Source organism: Micromesistius poutassou (assembly GCF_964030765.1).
Source record: "Micromesistius poutassou genome assembly, chromosome: 7".
NCBI lineage: Eukaryota > Metazoa > Chordata > Actinopteri > Gadiformes > Gadidae > Micromesistius > Micromesistius poutassou.
The window spans coordinates 15,951,479-15,971,385 of record NC_140277.1 but is presented as its reverse complement, the minus strand read 5'-3'; the positions used below and the strand labels follow the sequence as shown (position 1 = coordinate 15,971,385).

At 45.6% G+C, this 19,907-nt stretch overlaps 3 protein-coding genes across 4 annotated transcripts; 2 read left to right on the top strand and 1 right to left on the bottom strand.

The window, feature by feature from the left end:
* Positions 1–1,176: 1,176 nt before the first annotated feature.
* LOC311350237 (uncharacterized protein) lies at positions 1,177–5,453 on the top strand (the record flags this gene model as incomplete). Its single annotated transcript, XM_084470235.1, has 4 exons — positions 1,177–1,456; positions 3,579–3,862; positions 4,039–4,102; positions 4,405–5,453. 4 exons carry the CDS (start codon positions 1,177–1,179, stop codon positions 5,451–5,453), a joined length of 1,677 nt encoding a protein of 558 aa, XP_084326361.1.
* Positions 5,454–6,277: 824 nt separating this feature from the next.
* Positions 6,278–11,071, top strand: LOC311350367 (zinc finger protein Pegasus-like). 2 transcript variants are annotated; one of them, XM_084470374.1, is made up of 4 exons: positions 6,278–6,646; positions 6,777–6,983; positions 7,661–7,834; positions 8,001–11,071. In XM_084470374.1, the coding sequence occupies exons 2-4, from the start codon at positions 6,851–6,853 to the stop codon at positions 9,068–9,070; spliced, it is 1,377 nt and encodes a 458-aa protein (XP_084326500.1). In that variant the 5' UTR covers positions 6,278–6,646; positions 6,777–6,850; the 3' UTR covers positions 9,071–11,071. The 2 variants fall into 2 exon arrangements, with proteins under 2 accessions (XP_084326500.1, XP_084326499.1); XM_084470373.1 differs by having other exon boundaries at positions 6,777–6,989.
* A 185-nt stretch (positions 11,072–11,256) lies between these two features.
* Positions 11,257–15,583, bottom strand: LOC311350236 (scavenger receptor cysteine-rich domain-containing protein DMBT1-like; the record flags this gene model as incomplete). Its single annotated transcript, XM_084470234.1, has 10 exons — positions 11,257–11,412; positions 11,541–11,791; positions 12,254–12,414; positions 12,672–12,902; positions 13,038–13,213; positions 13,473–13,678; positions 13,769–13,913; positions 14,129–14,173; positions 14,485–14,567; positions 15,579–15,583. The coding sequence occupies 10 exons, from the start codon at positions 15,581–15,583 to the stop codon at positions 11,345–11,347; spliced, it is 1,371 nt and encodes a 456-aa protein (XP_084326360.1). The 3' UTR covers positions 11,257–11,344.
* Between the last annotated feature and the right edge of the window lie 4,324 nt (positions 15,584–19,907).

The window sequence follows — 19,907 nt, the reverse complement described above, 5'->3', positions numbered from 1 at the left end:
GTGCACAACACCCAATACCTATTTAAAAAAGGTTATTTATGATCAGCGACTCTAACGTAGGCTATTGCTTTTAGGGCCACAACAATGGAACGGGAAACGGTTTCATTAATGGTACATGTGCGCCATCTTGTGGTACAATGATTGATGTATGTATCATAGGTATTATATTTATAATTTACAAAACATAGACCATTGCACTACCGTAGCATATGTAGCCCTCAAGTCTATTGCTTGAATGAGCTTAAATAATCAAATTCTTGGAAAAGCTGAATTAAAAAAATATGATTTACAATGCATTGAATTGTGGTGCCTAAAAGGCTTAATATTGGTCGTTTAATTACCTAATCAAAATAACTTATTGAATTAGTAGTTGGGCGGGAAATTGCATATCCGATCTGGCAACACATGCTATCTACACAAACGATATAAAGCCATATGAAAGCTGAGACTCAAGGGAGTCCAACGGTATAAGCCTCCTCATTTTGTGAGCTTATTTCGATAGATGTGAAGGAATAAGGTCAATAACATAGCCTACTATATTTTATCTCAAATGTATTCAAACTTGCGATTTTTTTAGCTCTTTATTTGTTTTGACCTTTTAAAATTGTTTAAATGATGTGCCTGTTAATATTTTTTATTCCATTTAGACTCAAATCCCTTCAATTGACTTAAGCCATTTAACATTTCGTTACGTCTTAAACTATGTGGCCTTACTAAAACATACGTTCAACCTCCCGTTGTACTACAGCGCTCACCGCATGTTCTGCAGGAAACGCATTTTCTACGGTTGATGTGTCTTTTCACTGTAATATACTGGGAAATAAATACAGGACTGGAAGATAAGTGTATGCTAATGGGGAACGGGAGTGGGAGACGCAAGAGGTGTCCAGTTTTACTCCAATAATGTCTGGCTGCAGCCTGTGGGACATGGACATCCACATCCACCTGCTACGTCATAAGTTAGTTTAAAGGCCCGTGGGATAGAGCGTTGTGATTGGCCAAGTGCATGTTGGGGGATGTCCTCGACGCCGGATGACGCCGTGTTCAAATCTCGAGTTGTTTGCAAAGCGAACCGGCTCAGGGTGTGTTGTCACCTTATGCACATGGTAATACAACAGCCGTCATCTTCAAACGCCTAGTTCTTCTCGACCTCGTGAGTTAAATATAATAATCAACATGTCCCAGTGCGCCTCAACTTTGGAACAACAGCTTTCGTCCATAATGGACGCACTTGCGAAAGCCGCCGTGTCTGAGATCAGCCAGCTGTTCTCGGAAGGCTCGGCCGCCCTCCGCTTACAGGTAACTCGGAGCCTGAATGAAAACGAGACGCTGAGGACGAGGATGAAGGCGATGGGGAGTGAGCTGCGTTCTCTGCGGCTTCAAACGAGACCAAATGCAAGTCGTTTGGCCCTGGCTCGAACCAACATCTGCAAACCCACTACATCGCCGGGACATGGTGAGTGGAGATCCGGCTGTAATTGGTGGAAAACAGGACGGCACTTGTAATGATTGGTAGTTGTTCAGGGGGTTCCATTAGTCGTTATATTTGTAGTAATGGACAAAGTAATAATCTAATAATATGTCTGTGTCACCACTACGAGAGTCCACCCCAAACAAGGTTATCCCAAGTTACCCCAGACAGGCCACTCAACCAAATGAATGTGACAGATTCAGGATTCCTCAAATGTTAATTCATTTATTTAAATGTAATGCATTGCAGTAAAAAAAGAAGTAGAAAAGTAAAAAAAAAAATGAAATATTATCCCCAGAACAAACACTGTTATAGTGACAGCAGTTTGGACAGGGTAGCAGTGGCCCAGGCCTAGGCATATTTGTCAGGCAAACAAACCTGTGACACTGGTTTGCCTCGTAAAACCAGTAAGTAGGCCTACGACAGCCCTCTGTGAAATAACATTGCATTTAGTCACACCTTGAGTCACAGCCTGAATAAACCACGGAGGACACTTTCCACTCTTGGGATCTTAACGAACCCAGCACCAGTTTTATGTCCACCGTGCAGAGCAACAACCAAGACTCATGTCCCGCCACCGCCACCATTAATGGCAGCCATACTGATTGAGGCATCCACACAGTCTGTGTTTTCAAAGAGGCCCGCATCAATGACTCACTCCATGCCACACCCCCCAACATTTCCTTGTAGGCACAAAGTCTTTTGTGCTTACAGTAGGGTGACGGTTTCCGGGGACAGTCCCCGTTTTCAGTGACATGTCCCCGGATTTGACTGTGACTGAAAGAAAGATCCGCCCCCGCCCCACCCCTCAACAATCCCCGTCCGCCCGCAATCCTGTACCATCCCCCCCCTCCCCGTCAACAATCCCGTCCGACCGCAAACCCCCGCCCCCCCGTCAAAACCGTTTCAGTTTTCTATGACAAAAACACTACACGTTTGGAGGTTTTTACACCCACCCGAACCCAAAATGTCCCTGGATTTTGTCTCATAAATCTGGTCACCTTAGCCTACAGCAATTAGACTGTACAACAATATTTAAAAACTCTTAGGCATTTTAAACTATGAGCAAGCATACCGTATATATCAGCACTGAACTATTTTATTTACTCATACATGCTTGTCATGTTTTCTATGTTCTGATTGCTGTGTTCTTAGTGTCTGTCTTTGTCCTTGTTTCTCTTTTAATGTTTTGTTTAATGCTGTACAGCAGGCTGTATAGACAATGGAGCATGTAATGGTGACCACATGAATTTCCTACTTGGATAATAAAGTTTACCTTGACCTTGGCAGCATAGATTATAGGATGACTGCTAGATTCTACCTGCACTAAAAAGCCTGGTGCTCTTTTGTAAAACATTGTGACCAGAGCCCTTACAAAAACCTGAGTCAAACTTGGGAGTTGCGTTTCAAAGATGGAATCAGTCAAGAGCCCAGAGGGGTTTCAAGACGGATGCCACATGAGCTGGTTTATTATTCTCAAACAACAATCAATTCAAAACGTATACATGTTGGCTGATCATCTTAAAGGGAATGACACGTTGTCGCTTGTTATTGTGAAAATGGAATAATATGCGCTTGTCTCGCATGATGTTGCGCTCAGATCACTTTGCGCTGGTTAGGGCTGCTCGATTTTGGAAAAAATGAGAATCACGATATTTTTTGGTCAAGATTGAAATCACGATTCTTCAAACGATTATTTTTGAGTTTGAAAATAAAATGCATTTAACTTGTCTTGAACTTCAGAATCCCAAAAAAAAAAAAAACTATATATATATATATATATATATACTATATATATATATAATATATATATATATTTTTTTTTTCAAAAGAATCGTTCAAACTCGATTTTATTAATTTGGAGATCGTTTGACCCAAGAATCGAAATCGTGATCGCTTGAGCTTTGAGTCTAGGGAGGAGGGGGCTTGAGGAGACATCCCTCTCCAAAACTCTGAATCTGTGTCTGCAGTACACATTTTAAACCCTCTGTGTCAATGTTACATGCATACATTGCAAAATCACATGTACAAATACACTGTCTCCTTTTGTGCAAATAATGTATCAAAACAATTACATTGTCTTTTTTTTTCTCCCCCGTCTCTGCAGAAGACTGCGATGACTTTGCAGAGCGCAGCACACAGGGCGGCGCCACCTCGGAGAGTCTGCACGTGGACGCCCCTGACTCCTCCCACACGTCCAGTCACAACTGGGAGCTGAGGATCCTGAACGTCTACGGAAAAGGGGAGGGCCCGCTGGCGGTGGACGGCCATGACACCCTCTTCACCGCGTCCAAAGTGGAGGCCCTGAGCTCGCCGTCTGCGGACCGCAGCGTGGCCACGGGCCTGGAGCGCGGCGAGAGGCTGGTTCACCGCGAGGAGCTGACTGTGCAGGTTGGAAATCATCTCCTCGTTCGTTGTAACGTATGTTTCCTCTGTTACAACTCCAGCACACACCCGTAGAAGGCACACACCTTCACGACTCAGTGTGTCGTTAGTGGAGATTGACCACTATTCTGTGCAAATGAAAGAATGTCTTATGTGTGTTTCCTTCTTTATGTGGCAAGCAGCAGACCCCAGACACCATTTTAATCAAGCAGGAAGAGGATCTTGGTGGAGGCATGCCTGCTGTAGGTTAGTAACACACATTGCATCTGTGCAAGCAAGCAAGCAAGCAAGCAAACGACCTGGATCAACTGAGAATGTACTCTATTCTACCAGCGCTAAAAAGCCTGGTCCTCTTTTGAAAGCGCATTATGAACAAATAGGCATAATCAACAAATAGAAGTTAGAAATAAAGAATGTCAACATTTTTCCAATACACAAGTGTGTACAAAGTACATACTGTATCCCTTTGTGGAAATAATGAATTAATAAGAATATTATTCATTTATTTGCACAAATATAATACTCTGTCATTGTTTTCCTCTCTGCAGAAGACTTTGATGACTTGGGAGACCGCAGCACACAGCGTGGTGGCACCCCGGATAGTCTGCATGTGGACGCCCCTGGCTCCTCCCACGTGTCCAGTCACAGCGGGAGTGCCCACACTGACGAGAGGCCATACGGGTGTGACCAATGCATGAGCCGCTTTAAACTGAAAGGCAACCTGAAGTTCCACATGAGGACTCACTCCGGGGAGAAGCCCTACAGGTGTGATCAATGCTTGAAGGACTTCAGTCATAGCTGCAACCTGAAGATCCACATGAGGACTCACTCCGGGGAGAAGCCCTACAGCTGTGACCAATGCGCGATGCGCTTCTGTCAGAGCTCCAAGCTGACGATCCACATGAGGACTCACTCCGGGGAGAAGCCCTACAGCTGTGACCAATGCACGATGCGCTTCTGTCAGAGCTCCAAGCTGAAGGTCCACATGAGGACTCACTCCGGGGAGAAGCCCTACAGCTGCGACCAATGCGCGATGCGCTTTAGTCAGAGCAGCAACCTTAAGAACCACATGAGGACTCACTCCGGGGAGAAGCCCCACAGGTGTGACCAATGCATGAAGCACTTCCATCGGATCGCTCACCTGAAGCTCCACATGAGGACTCACTCCGGGGAGAAGCCCTACAGCTGTGACCAATGCACGATGCGCTTCTGTCAGAGCTCCAAGCTGAAGGTCCACATGAGGACTCACTCCGGGGAGAAGCCCTACAGCTGTGACCAATGCCTGAAGCGCTTCAGTCAGAGCTGCAACCTTAAGAACCACATGGTGACTCACTCCGGGGAGAAGCCCCACAGGTGTGACCAATGCATGAAGCACTTCCATCGGATCGCTCACCTGAAGCTCCACATGAGGACTCACTCCGGGGAGAAGCCCTACAGCTGTGACCAATGCGTGAAGCGCTTCAGTGAGAGCTCCAAGCTGAAGATCCACATGAGGACTCACTCCGGGGAGAAGCCCTACAGCTGTGACCAATGCACGAAGAGGTTCAGTCAGAGCTGCAACCTTAAGATCCACATGAGGACTCACTCCGGGGAATAGCCCTGTGTGTGTCTGCAGTGCAACGCCAACTTCAGCAACCCGAGCGAGTTGCGTTGGCACATGCTCAAGCACACGGACAATGGGGTGCTTTGACACTGGGCAGCGGGACGCTTTGCTTGATACTTCTATCCTGTATTCATTGAAATGACTGCTGTAGGGTTTTTTTTAAATCATGATTAAAGACGCTTTATAACTTTTGATTCACTTTCTGTTTTTGTTGTTGTGGTTTTCTGGCAAAATAGGTTTTTGGCGGGGTTTTGGTTGATGGGGCGGTTTGTAGTCTATAGTTGGGCTGGTAATTGCCAATCCGATCTGGCAACACATGGTATCTACACAAACAATATGCCATATGAAAGCTGAGACTCATAGGAGTCCAACGCTATAAGCCTCATCATTTTGTGAGCTTATTTCGATTAACTAGATGTGAAGGAATAAGGTCAACATACTTTTCCAAGTTACTACCACACACACCAGCTTTTCTATATTTTATTACAAATGTATTCAAATGAATACTTTCTATTGTAACGTGAAGTGCTATTTGTTTAACTTCACTATTTGTTTCCAACCATTACAATTTTAATTGGTGTGCCTGTTACTCCATTAAGACTTTGTTCAAATCCCTTCACTTGATTTAAGCCATTTAACATTTCTTTACGTCTTAAACTGTGTTTACTAAAACATATTTTCAACCTCACTTTGCACTACAGCATTTTCCGAAGGAAATGCATTTTCTAGTGTGTGTGTTTTGTCATCGGAACTTTTCTTCGCGGCCCCAGCGATCCGGCGTGCGCTGGGGAAGGCTTACCGGGGGGGGACGCGGCGGAGTGAACCCTGACACCGTGAAGTGACTATTGTTTTGGTACGGTGCTCGTCACCAAGTATCAGCCGTAACGTTCGCCGAAATCACCCAACAGCTTCGCGGAACACCTGTCAACCGATCGAGGCGTGTGGAGTCAAATCAACCATGAGCTGTCATGTGCGAAATCCTCGCTTGTCGACCCACGTTACAAAGGACGCCGTTAGCTGAGAGGCTAACGTAGCGGTGTTGACAGCCTGCTATGGAGATCAACGCGAAGTGAGGGACAGGGCAGCGGATCCTTGTTTGTCCGGGTCTTCGGTCGCCCTACCTGCGCACTAGTGAATATCACCACTTTTACCAAAAAAAAAGTGTCATACCACACGTGCGTAAAGGGGTGAGTGTCGACCACAGCGAAGCAGTCGGTGTTGTTGATTTACTTCCTATCCCATAGGACCGATTTGCAAGTGACGTGGCTTCTTTTTTTTTCTTCTTTTGGTAAACATTTTTCTTCTTTTGGTAAACAGTTGTAGGTTTTGCTTCACCTCCTCACCCACCTAGACACCAAAATCCGCCGGGTGCGCGCACCCGAACCATCTCGATGGGCGAGGAAAAGCCGGACACGTTGGACTTTGTGAAGGATTTCCAAGAGTATCTCAGCCAGCAGACTCAACATGTGAACATGATCTCCGGGTCTGTGAGCGGCGTCAAGGAGGTGGACGACCACCCAGCTGGTAACTGTAAGACCCCCGCTTTACCCCCCCCCCTGCTGGACCGTCGCTCAACTTGTTGTCACGTCATGGCAAAAAGATTGGGCTCGGGTTGCACGGGTTTTTTTTTGTTTTTTTTTTACACACAAAAATCCGCCGTATTGTTCATTATGTATCATCATTATCGTACACGGTCCTATGGGTCACACGGTATTTCTCATGTCCCCGGCTTTCTCATGTACGCCCTCTGTTGCCCGTCGGGGGAGTTGGTTGGCCCAGGGTGAAACAAAGTTTTAAATGTTTCAATGTTTAGGTAAACGTCTGACTTCCAAGTGTAGTGAGCTTTTGCAGCTGTTGTAAGTTGTTTGTGGCATCAATGCCTGCCGTACCTTTACAAATTGTATCAGCAGAGACACACAAGCCAAACATATTTTGAAGTTACGCGTTAACCAAACATTGACAGACACGGACAGGATATTTAATAGATTTAAAAAGTTAGTTTCACAGAGTAAACAAACTCACAGCTAAATGGGCCGAGCTCATATCATCACAGAATGACCATCCTTACCTTACTTACTTGATCCACTTTCAAAAGAACACATGCATGCCATGATAAAAATTACCACACGGTCTAACCCTGCATATCCCCACGGCAGTGAAAATGATCTCTGAATAGCCCACATTTTCTCCTTTGTGTGCAGACTGCGGTCAAAATGGCCTGGACCACCCCTCTGCGGATATGTCGCTGGTCGACAGCTCAGGGATACTGGTGGACGGCTTTGAGCGGACGTACGACGGAAAGCTCAAGTGTCGCTACTGCAACTACGCCACTCGAGGCACGGCCCGACTCATCGAGCACATCCGCATCCATACAGGTGACGGTGAACACGGAGCCCAAGCCGTCACTTTTTCTCGCGCGCAAACTGCGGTTGCAAGTCGAGTGCCACGGCTCAACATGTCGTTCGTTTTTTTTTTTTTTGCGTTTGTATGTCAACCGATTGAACTCAACCTCTTTGCGTCTTGTGCGTCCTCTGTCCTCAGGGGAGAAGCCCCACCGCTGCCACCTGTGCCCCTTTGCCTCCGCCTACGAGCGCCACCTGGAGGCCCACATGCGCTCCCACACGGGCGAGAAGCCCTACAAGTGTGAGCTGTGCTCGTTCCGCTGCAGCGACCGCAGCAACCTGTCCCACCACCGCCGCCGGCGCCACAAGCTGCTGCCCATGAAGGGCGCCCGCTCGCTGGCCCACAAGAAGATGCTCAGCGCGCTGCAGAAGAAGAGCAGCGTGCTGGGCTACGGCCGCCGCCTGCTCATCAACTTCAGCCCCCCGCCGCCGCCGCCGCTGCCGCCGCCCGTGGCGGCGCACAAGGCGGACGGCACGGGCGACTTCCCCCACGGCCTGGCCCGCGTACGGCAGGAGGCCTTCGACGACCGGGCCGGGGCGCCCGAGGACGGAAGCTCCAGGGACGACGAGCTCCACCACCACCAACACCACCACCACCACCAACAACAACAACACCACCACCACCAGGATCTGGTCATGGACAACCCCCTGAACCAGCTGTCCACGCTGGCCGGCCAGTTGGCCAGCCTCCCCGCCCACGTCCACTCCCAGACCGCCCGGCCGCCGGGGTCGCCCGGCGCCCGGTCGCCGGTGGACGAGAAGCCCTTCGCGGTACAGCAGCAGCCCGACAGCCCCGCCGCCACGCCCCCCGCCACCACGGCCCCGCCGGCCAACGCGTCGCACGCCTCGTCTCCCGCGGCGACGGACCCCAGGCTCCCCCCGCCGCCGCCGCCGCCTCTTCCGCAGAGCGAGGGCAGCCCCGCGGCGGGGCCGTGCAGCGAGGGCAGCGGCCGCACCAGCACCCCCGGCGTGGGCAACAGCCAGCCCAGCACCCCGGCCCCGGGCCTGCCCGCCGCGCCGCAGGAGCCCGGCGTGCAGCACCACTGCCAACACTGTGACATCGCCTTCCCCGACAACATCCTGTACACCGTGCACATGGGCTGCCACGGCTACGAGAACGCCTTCCAGTGCAACATCTGCGGCCACAGCTGCATCAACAAGTACGACTTTGCGTGCCACTTTGCCCGGGGGCAGCACAAGCAGCTGTGATGCTTGTGAACAGCAGCAACAGCAGCAGCAGCAGCAGCAGCAACAACAACAAAATTAAGAAGAAGAAAAAAAAAAAAGATGAGTGTCATATTATGTCAATGATTTCACAGACAAACCCCCGCCTTGATGTAGCCTAGCCTTTGTTGTGAACTTTGCCGGGTTTGGGAGAGGCTGAGACTGTCAGCTTTGGGTAAGGGTTATTTTGGATACGATTTTAAGCTTACCATGCAGAGTGTAACGTTGGCGACTGGATTGTGTTCTATATCCAAGTGACACAGGTTTGGTCTAATGATAAACATTCCTTGAGTAATGTCACTCAGTATCATTAGTTTAATAGTGGTTTACCAGGCACCATGTTGGAATCAAGTGCTCAGTGCAATTCAATTTCAATTCAATTTCTTTACAGTGCCTGATATATATTTACTTGCATTTTTTTTACTTCTAGCTAAAGTAGTAGAGTATTTATTTATATTATTACTAATAGACTTTGTTATATTATTTCCACTGCTCTGTGTATCCAGTCCAGTCACAGTTCAAGAATTTATCCGTTTTTTAAATTTATTTCCTAATCAAGGGGAATTATTGTGTGTTTGACAAAGAAGTCTCTGTGCACAACATGTCATAGAAGTCATCACACACACACACACACACTTTAATGTCCACAATTTTTGTAATGTCTGCGGTGCCACGCTATGACCATACTGCAGGGCATGGTTCATTGTCCTGCTGGCGAATGTCCTTGTTCGTCTACGGAGACGGTGTAGCAAATGAATAGGCAGCGATCGGCAGACTACACACAAGTGTTGTGTGTATGTGATTGTCGGCAGGGTTGTAGCAGCTGAACAGCGGGTGAGCGTAACAGGCTAAGGGAACCGGTACGGAGCTCAGATTCACTTTGCCTTATGACTAAAACTCCAGTGGTGTCCTGTAACGCGCGTCGCGGCGGTACACATGCCGACGTCGAAGTCACATGACCAAAACAACAGCGGTGGTTTTAGGTGGACGGATGTCTTGCTGCTGATCATTATACCGAAGTATAAACATTGAATCACATGTGCTCCCTCTATACTATCTGACTGCTCTGGTAGGGCTTATTGTTTTAAGTCGTCAGCCACTAAACTAGGAAACTAAACCAAAGCCTCGCCTATTAGGTCTGAGCATACGCTTGATACAGAATGTCCTCTGCATAATCCTGGATGTTTTCTGTATCTGTATTGGCCGGTGCGCATATCTTATTTTACATCCAGGACCACGTTACTACTAGGGAGGAGTTCCAAATGGTTGGCCTGCAATGGGGCATCTATGGTGCAGCAAACCACGTTTTCCCTCAACGATCTGTGGAGTTTCCCCTTCCCTTCACACAGCGCCCTTTGCGTAAGGCCGTTCACACGGCGGCGGGTTGTGGAAAAGCACATCCTATAGGCCCGTCTCCTCTTAACGCAGCATGACCAGACCACACATCCTGACCTTTTTGATATTGTAATCGTTCCACTTTGATGTTGGGCAGAACCCCCCCCCCCCCCCCCCCCACCCACCCATATGTAGTCTCTGTGGACAATGCTGTGCAGAATTTCCACGTAGCACCAGAGATGCCAGGCTCTTTTCCTTTTCGTGACCACATGCCTTGAGATGCTCCCGTGCCGCCCTGCTTTTTCCCCCTCAATATTAACTGGGTATTGTATTCTGATTGTTTTTGATGGATGTTAAGTGTCAAAAAAAAAAAAAGAAGAAGGTGAAACTCTTTGTTACATCGAAGAATCCTGCATAGCAAGGTCGTGTAATCATGTACTGAATGGTGTTGTCTGTTGCTTAGCAACACGTGGGGACAAGTTAGTTACTTGTTGCTGGGACCAACTGCTTGAGACTGTGCTGGTACTACAGGCGTCCGGTGACAATGGCCTTATGTTCTCTGTGTGTCCTTGGTCGATTGGTTGTGGTGAATGTGGAAGCATTTTTTTTTGTAAATCACCCACACATTCCCCCTCTGGGGTAACAAATTATTTTATTGTGAGATGGAATTAACGTTAACAAATTAACGAGTAAAGTGTTTTCTAACAATCCGTCCCTCCCTAGTCTCCTCCTTTTTTTTTTTTTTTTTTTGTCTTCTTTTGTCACTATAATGAGTGTGCGGACATTTATTGTTTTTAGATATGCTTTTAATCAGAATGAAGATGAAAGGAGAGTCGTAACAACGTTGGTCGTACAGCAGATGACACAACACAAAGAGCAGAAGTACAAGTGATTAGAAACGATGGCTGACACCCCCATGATGAATCAAACATCGACGGTCTTCTTGGGCGCCACCTCCGTCTTCACCCTGGCTTCACCCTGGCTCCCCAGGTCTAGTGGGAAGGGGGGGGGGGGGGGGGGGGAGTTGAAATGGATGAAAGTTAGTCGTGTCACAACATTTCCAAGGCCCTCCCTCCCCCCTCCCTCCCCCCATGCAGAAAGAGCCCCGCGGGCCCCGTACCTTGCAGCGTGAGCGGCCCCAGGACCAGGGTGTGGCTGTCCTCGGAGGCCCTCAGCGCCCAGGCCTTCCGCCTGCTGCTGCAGCCCCGCCGACGGCAGCGGGAGTTGGGGGCGGAGGCGGGGCAGACCACCACCTTGCACTGGAGGTACACCGACTCGTGGGTCCGCAGGAACGGGAAGGCCCTGAAGCTGAAGCGGGCGAAGCTCTCGGTGCCCGAGGCGTGTTCTCGGTAGGAGCGGTCTACGCCGCAGCTAGTGGGAGGCACAAGAAAAGAGTTGGTCAAGTCCCATCGCCGGGCGTCGTTTTGCTATGAGTTAAGATACCGTTTATTCGTGGAATCAGGCCTCCCTGGTGAATATGTTTTTCTTTAGCTCTACTACTAGGTAGGTACATTTACATTGAGGGCATTTAGCAGACGCTTTTATCCAAAGCGACTGACAACGGTTAATACACAAGTGTGTCTTGCTCAGGGACAAGTGTCTTGCTCAGTGACACATCGACACTAGGATGAGCCGGGGATCAAACTAGCAACCTTCCGGTTACAAGTCAACCTGCTCTACCTCCTGAGCTAAGCCGACCCCGACATTGGAGGATTGAACCCACAAAGGATTGAACTTCTATTAGATGAGACGAGTACTTCAGTACTTAACTCATCTGGGAGTGTGCGGCACTAATTCAACGTTTAAACGATGATCTCCTGGGACGGTGCGTACCCGTTGCGGACAAGGTCGTAGGTGTTGTTGTGGAAGTCGTGGGGCGAGGGTGAAGCCACGCAGGTGTCCAGGAAGAGAACCAGGCCACCGTCGTCCCTCCTCAGGTTCACTTGGACGTACATGTCCTGGTTCAGGGTCACCACGTATGGAACCTGGGTCACCTGATCCGGGAAAGGACCAACATAAACGTCAGAAAGAGGAAGATTTACGCAACTAAAACTATATTTTACCTTTTGGAAATGATGCTCACTATTGCATATGAGTATATGAATACTAGTGTGTAGGTACATAGATGTGTAGGTACATAGATATGTATTACGTGTATTACTTTTGTCCTGTTTTTCTTTTGTTGTCTCGGGGGGGGGGGGGGGGGAGTGCACGTGTGTACATACAAAGCTGCTGACTTCATGACCCCTACCATAGATGTAAAACTTTTGGAGGTGTAGAAGGCCATGGTCCCGTTGAATCTGCCCATGCCCGTGATAGTGCCGTTGACCTGGGACCGGGCGACATACAGGATCTGGACTGTGGTGTCCGGCTCCATGTGACAGTCCACGTTCAACTTGAGCGAGGACTGACGTGTGACCAGGCCGTAGTCAGACTTATAGGCGCGCACCGCATTCCTATACACGATTCTGCCACTCTCAAACTGTTTCGATAAGAGAACACATCGGAAATGAGGGGACATTTGCTGTCCGCCGGGCCGCTGGGACGTCAAACAAACGTTGACAATGGAACGATGTCATTCTGTGTGATTGCTCATGGAAAGCGATTGGATGCTTACCGTGCGTGCTGTGCCACAAGTATTCATCGGGAAACTGAAGGTCACTTGGAATGCAGAGATTTGGGGTCTGCAGTTCTGGTCATTCAAGTACAGACTGCTGCCATCGTAGCCCAGAGAGTCGAGGTAGGACTTCTCAATCACAATGTTCATGTTGTCTGAAGAACACTCAGCACGACCTGGTGGAGACACAATAACCCATTCTTACGCGAGTTTCTTTTTTTGAAATTTCCAATCAACGTTCACCTTTGCACTTCTCTTCAATGCTATGTTATAAAGAAAGGGGATTCTGAAGGACAGTGATTGTCTGCATTCATTTTCCAGCGAGACTGTGATGAAGGGCTGGATTGGGCTGACCCCATGACTTTGTTGGGTCAGATTTAGCCATATGGAATAATACAAAACGTCCGTGCCAGTTGACTTGAAGTCTACACTGACCTGCGCTTGATGGAAGAGAGCTTGTGAATTCGGCATTGAACCCTCGGCCGTCCACTGAGCCGTCAGTCCGGAAGAGAACCGTGATGTAAGTGGAGGAGGACTGGAAGAAGTTCAACGTGTTGTTGCACAATTTCCCCAAAGGTCGTGATTTCACGCTGGGTCCATCGTAGACGGCGACGTAGTCACAGGAACAGCAGTTCTCCAACCTGGATACACAACGGATCACCCGGTCAGCTGAAGAACAGCTACGTTAATAACTCAAATGTTTTGTGTCTGTGTGTGTGTCTGTGACTCACTGGAGGTCAGTGATGGACAGGTATATCCTATGGTTATTCGATGCTCTCAGCTGCCACACGCAGTAGCTGTTGCCGTGGTAGTAGCCAGGGTAGCCCGGGCTGGAGAATGACCCAGAGATGGATAGAGAGCCTCCGCAAGGTTGACCTGTAGGAGGTGAAGCATCAGAATTGGGTTATTATGCTCTATTTTTCAATTGAGGGGATGCTTATGCAATACGCGTAGTATTAACCACACAAGCTGTGGTTTTGATATTGTGAATGGAGAGATATTTTCTCACTGGATGGTTTTCACTTCACTGGAAATGTTCATGTCATCGAATGTAGATGTTTAAGTAATTGATACCAGAGATGGTTCATTACCTGTAGGAACATCTGTAGAAACATCTGTAGTGTTTGAACACTGAGCTGCAAAATGGATGAAAGTAGGTTTCAGTTTTTAAAATCACTTTTTTTTTTAATTTATGCAAACATTTCAATGCATACCAATATTTTCATTTCATTTGTTAGTTCTTGTCAGTTCTTACGTTGACTGGAATGTCATTATGAATCACCTTACACCTTAACTTATCTTTAAACTGATACTTTGAAAATATTTTTACACTTTTCAACACTGAGCTGTAAGACATGAAAATGGGCTTCAGTCTTTAAAGTGACCTTTTTTTCATTAATGGAAACAATTTACGGCAGCTTTTGATTTTACAGGCCTTGTCACTTACAGTGGTAGTCATAGCAACAGTTGCCATAGGATTCACAGGAGTAGGTGCAGGAACAGTTTACGACCAAATAGCCGCAGTTATATCTGCAGGAACCGTCCGCTGGCAAAAAAATACAAAAACAAATCACACAAATAGCAATCAACAGTTTGCCTTCATGTTTTCTTTTAGTAGACCGGAAAGACGTTCAAATGAATGTATCGTCACTCTTGTTTCTGAGACTCACCCACAACTCTGTAATTGGCCAGAAATCCTTGGTATGCCACACTCCCGTCAGTTGTGAAGCGCACGGTCAGAGTCTTACCAGTGGAGTTGAAGGTAGACCTCTGATTACCACACACTCTCCCAAGCTCCCTTTGGTGAATATCGGGGCCATCATAGACATGGATGCCATCATATCTGCAGTCCGCCCCCTCCAAACTGTGGATAGCATTTGTGTCACAGAAAATGTAAACATTGAACATGAGCCGAAGACAACGCTTCATCGTGGTCAAATGCAGCAGGAAAATACGTTCCTCAATATCAAATGATGTCAGATTGGTGATGAGATGATCATGCTTACTTCACATGAAGGAACACCAGCTCTATAACTTCAGAGCCTGGACTGATGATCCATACACAATCCATGTCGTTAGGATAATCTTGTGGGTAGTCGGGGCTGGTGAAATTGCCCTCAGTAGAGTACAGCCACCCACCACAGTTATTAACTGAAAGGCGATCACAGAGAACATTGGAGCAAGGGTTTGCAATCATAATGCACAGTAAATACATATAATGTATATGTTACTGACCAGTACAGTTTGCAATATTATTACAAGAACATATACATGGATGCAGCGTTATCAAGCACTTGAAATGTTCATGTCATAGAATGTAGATGTGTCAGTAATTGATACCAGAGATGGTTCATTACCTGTAGGAACATCTGTAGTGTTTGAACACTGAGCTGCAAGACGGATGAAAATAGTTTCAGTTTCAGTTTTTAAAATCACTTTTTTTTCATTTATGCAAACATTTCAATGCATACCAATATTTTCATTTCATTTGTCACACGTCAGTTCTTATGTTGACTGGAACGTCATTATGAATCACCTTACACCATACCGTATCTTTAAACTGATACTTTGAAAATATATTTACATTTTTCTACACTGAGCTGCAAGACAGATGAAAATGGGCTTCAGTCTTTAAAGTAACCTTTTTTTCATTAATGGAAACATTTTACGGCAGCGTTTGATTGTACAGGCCTTGTCACTTACAGTGGTAGTCATAGCAACAGTTGCCATAGGATTCACAGGAGTAGGCACAGGAACAGTTTCCGACCAAATAGCCGCAGTTATATCTGCAGGAACCGTCCGCTGGCAAAAAAATACAAAAACAAATCACACAAATAGCAATCAACAGTTTGCCTTCATGTTTTCTTTTAGTAGACCGGAAAGACGTTCAAATGAATGTATCGTCACTCTTGTTTCTGAGACTCACCAAAAACTCTGTAATTGGCCAGAAATCCTTGGAATGTCTGACTCCAGTCAGTTGTGAAGCGCACGGTCAGAGTCTTACCAGTGGAGTGGAAGGTAGACCTCTGATTACCACACACTCTCCCAAGCTTCCTTTGGTTAATACCGGTGCCATCATAGACCTGGATGCCATCATATCTGCAGTCCGGCCCCTCCAAACTGTGGATAGCATTTGTGCCGCAGAAAATGTAAACATTGAACATGAGCCGAAGACAACGCTTCATCATGGTCAAATGCAGCAGGAAAATACGTTCCTCAATATCAAATGATGTCAGACTGGTGATGAGATGATCACGCTTACTTCACATGGAGGAACACCAGCTCTATAACTTCAGAGCCTGGACTGATGATCCATACACAATCCATGTTGTTAGGATAATCTTGTGGGTAGTTGGGGCTGGTAAAATTGCCCTCAGTAGAGTACAGCCACCCACCACATTTATTAACTTAAAGGGGATCACAGAGAACATTGGAGCAAGGGTTTGCCATCATAATGCACGGTAAATACATATAATGTATGTTACTGACGAGTACAGTTTGCAATATTATTACAAGAACATATACATGGATGCAGCTTTATCAAGCACTTGAAATGTTCATGTCATAGAATGTAGATGTGTTAGTAATTGATACCAGAGATGGTTCATTACCTGTAGGAACATCTGTAGGAACAACTGTAGGAACATCTGTAGTGTTTGAACACTGAGCTGCAAGACGGATGAAAATAGTTTCAGTTTCAGTTTTTAAAATCACTTTTTTTTCATTCATGCAAACATTTCAATGCATACCAATATTTTCATTTTATTTGTCACCCGTCAGTTCTTACGTTGACTGGAATGTCATTATGAATCACCTTACACCTTAACTTATCTTTAAACTGATACTTTGAAAATATATTTACACTTTTCTACACTGAGCTGCAAGACAGATGAAAATGGGCTTCAGTCTTTAAAGGAACCTTTTTTTCATTAATGGAAACATTTTACGGCAGCTTTTGATTTTACAGGCCTTGTCACTTACAGTGGTAGTCATAGCAACAGTTGCCATAGGATTCACAGGAGTAGGTACAGGAACAGTTTCCGACCAAATAGCCGCAGTTATATCTGCAGGAACCGTCCGCTGGTAAAAAAAATACAAAAACAAATCACACAAATAGAAATCAACAGTTTGCCTTCATGTTTTCTGTTAGTAGACCGGAAAGACGTTCAAATGAATGTATCGTCACTCTTGTTTCTGAGACTCACCAAAAACTCTGTAATTGGCCAGAAATCCTTGGAATGTCTGACTCCAGTCAGTTGTAAAGCGCACGGTCAGAGTCTGACCAGTGGAGTGGAAGGTAGAACTCTGATTACCACACACTCTCCCAAGCTTCCTTTGGTTAATATCGGTGCCATCATAGACCTGGATGCCATCATATATGCAGTTCGCCCCCTCCAAACTGTGGATAGCATTTGTGCCGCAGAAAATGTAAACATTGAACATGAGCCGAAGACAACGCTTCATCGTGGTCAAATGCAGCAGGAAAATACGTTCCTCAATATCAAATGATGTCAGATTGGTGATGAGATGATCATGCTTACTTCACATGGAGGAACACCAGCTCTATAACTTCAGAGCCTGGACTGATGATCCATACACAATCCATGTTGTTAGGATAATCTTGTGGGTAGTTGGGGCTGGTAAAATTGCCCTCAGTAGAGTACAGCCACCCACCACACTTATTAACTGAAAGGCGATCACAGAGAACATTGGAGCAAGGGTTTGCCATCATAATGCACGGTAAATACATATAATGTATATGTTACTGACGAGTACAGTTTGCAATATTATTACAAGAACATATACATGGATGCAGCTTTATCAAGCACTTGAAATGTTCATGTCATAGAATGTAGATGTGTTAGTAATTGATACCAGAGATGGTTCACTACCTGTAGGAACATCTGTAGGAACAACTGTAGGAACATCTGTAGTGTTTGAACACTGAGCTGCAAGACGGATGAAAATAGTTTCAGTTTCAGTTTTTAAAATAAATTTTTTGTCATTCATGCAAACATTTCAATGCATACCAATATTTTCATTTCATTTGTCACGTGTCAGTTCTTACGTTGACTGGAATGTCATTATGAATCACCTTACACCATACCGTATCTTTAAACTGATACTTTGAAAATATATTTACATTTTTCTACACTGAGCTGCAAGACAGATGAAAATGGGCTTCAGTCTTTAAAGTAACCTTTTTTTCATTAATGGAAACATTTTACGGCAGCGTTTGATTTTACAGGCCTTGTCACTTACAGTGGTAGTTATAGCAACAGTTGCCATAGGATTCACAGGAGTAGGCGCAGGAACAGTTTCCGACCAAATAGCCGCAGTTATATCTGCAGGAACCGTCCGCTGGCAAAAAAATACAAAAACAAATCACACAAATAGCAATCAACAGTTTGCCTTCATGTTTTCTTTTAGTAGACCGGAAAGACGTTCAAATGAATGTATCGTCACTCTTGTTTCTGAGACTCACCCACAACTCTGTAATTGGCCAGAAATCCTTGGAATGTCGCACTCCCGTCAGTTGTGAAGCGCACGGTCAGAGTCTTACCAGTGGAGTGGAAGGTAGACCTCTGATTAACACACACTCTCCCAAGCTTCCTTTGGTTAATATCGGGGCCATCATAGACATGGATGCCATCAAAAGCGCAGTTCGACCCCTCCAAACTGTGGATAGCATTTGTGTCGCAGAAAATGTAAACATTGAACATGAGCCGAAGACAACGCTTCATTGTGGTCAAATGCAGCAGGAAAATATGTTCCTCAATATCAAATGATGTCAGATTGGTGATGAGATGATCATGCTTACTTCACATGGAGGAACACCAGCTCTATAACTTCAGAGCCTGGACTGATGATCCATACACAATCCATGTTGTTAGGATAATCTTGTGGGTAGTTGGGGCTGGTAAAATTGCCCTCAGTAGAGTACAGCCACCCACCACACTTATTAACTGAAAGGCGATCACAGAGAACATTGGAGCAAGGGTTTGCCATCATAATGCACGGTAAATACATATAATGTATGTTACTGACGAGTACAGTTTGCAATATTATTACAAGAACGTAGGGCTGCTCGATTATGGAAAAAATAATAATCACGATTATTTTGGTCAATATTGAAATCTCGATTATTCAAATGATTATTTTTGAGTTTGAAAACATGATGCATTTATTCATAATTTCTCTCCAAAAAAAACACTTTGTAAATGTGAACTTTGAAATTTCCCCTTAAAAATATACACAAAATGGTCAAATAGAAAATGAAGTCCAGATATGAATCCAGCTGTTCTGCAATTTCTATAAAAAAAAAGTAAAAAAAAATTATCGTTTCAACTCGATTATATTAGTTTGGTGATCGTTCCACTCTGAAATCGAAATCGCGATCAAAATTTGATTAATCGCCCAGCCCTACAAGAACGTATACATGAATGCAGCTTTATCAAGCACTTGAAATGTTCATGTCATAGAATGTAGATGTGTTAGTAATTGATACCAGAGATGGTTCATTACCTGTAGGAACATCTGTAGGAACAACTGTAGGAACATCTGTAGTGTTTGAACACTGAGCTGCAAGACGGATGAAAATAGTTTCAGTTTCAGTTTTTAAAATCACTTTTTTTTCATTTATGCAACCATTTTAATGCATAGCAATATTTTCATTTCATTTGTCACGCGTCAGTTCTTACGTTGACTGGAATGTCATTATGAATCACCTTACACCTTAACGTATCTTTAAACTGATACTTTGAAAATATATTTACATTTTTCTACACTGAGCTGCAAGACAGATGAAAATAGGCTTCAGTCTTTAAAGTAACCTTTTTTCATTAATGGAAACATTTTACGGCAGCTTTT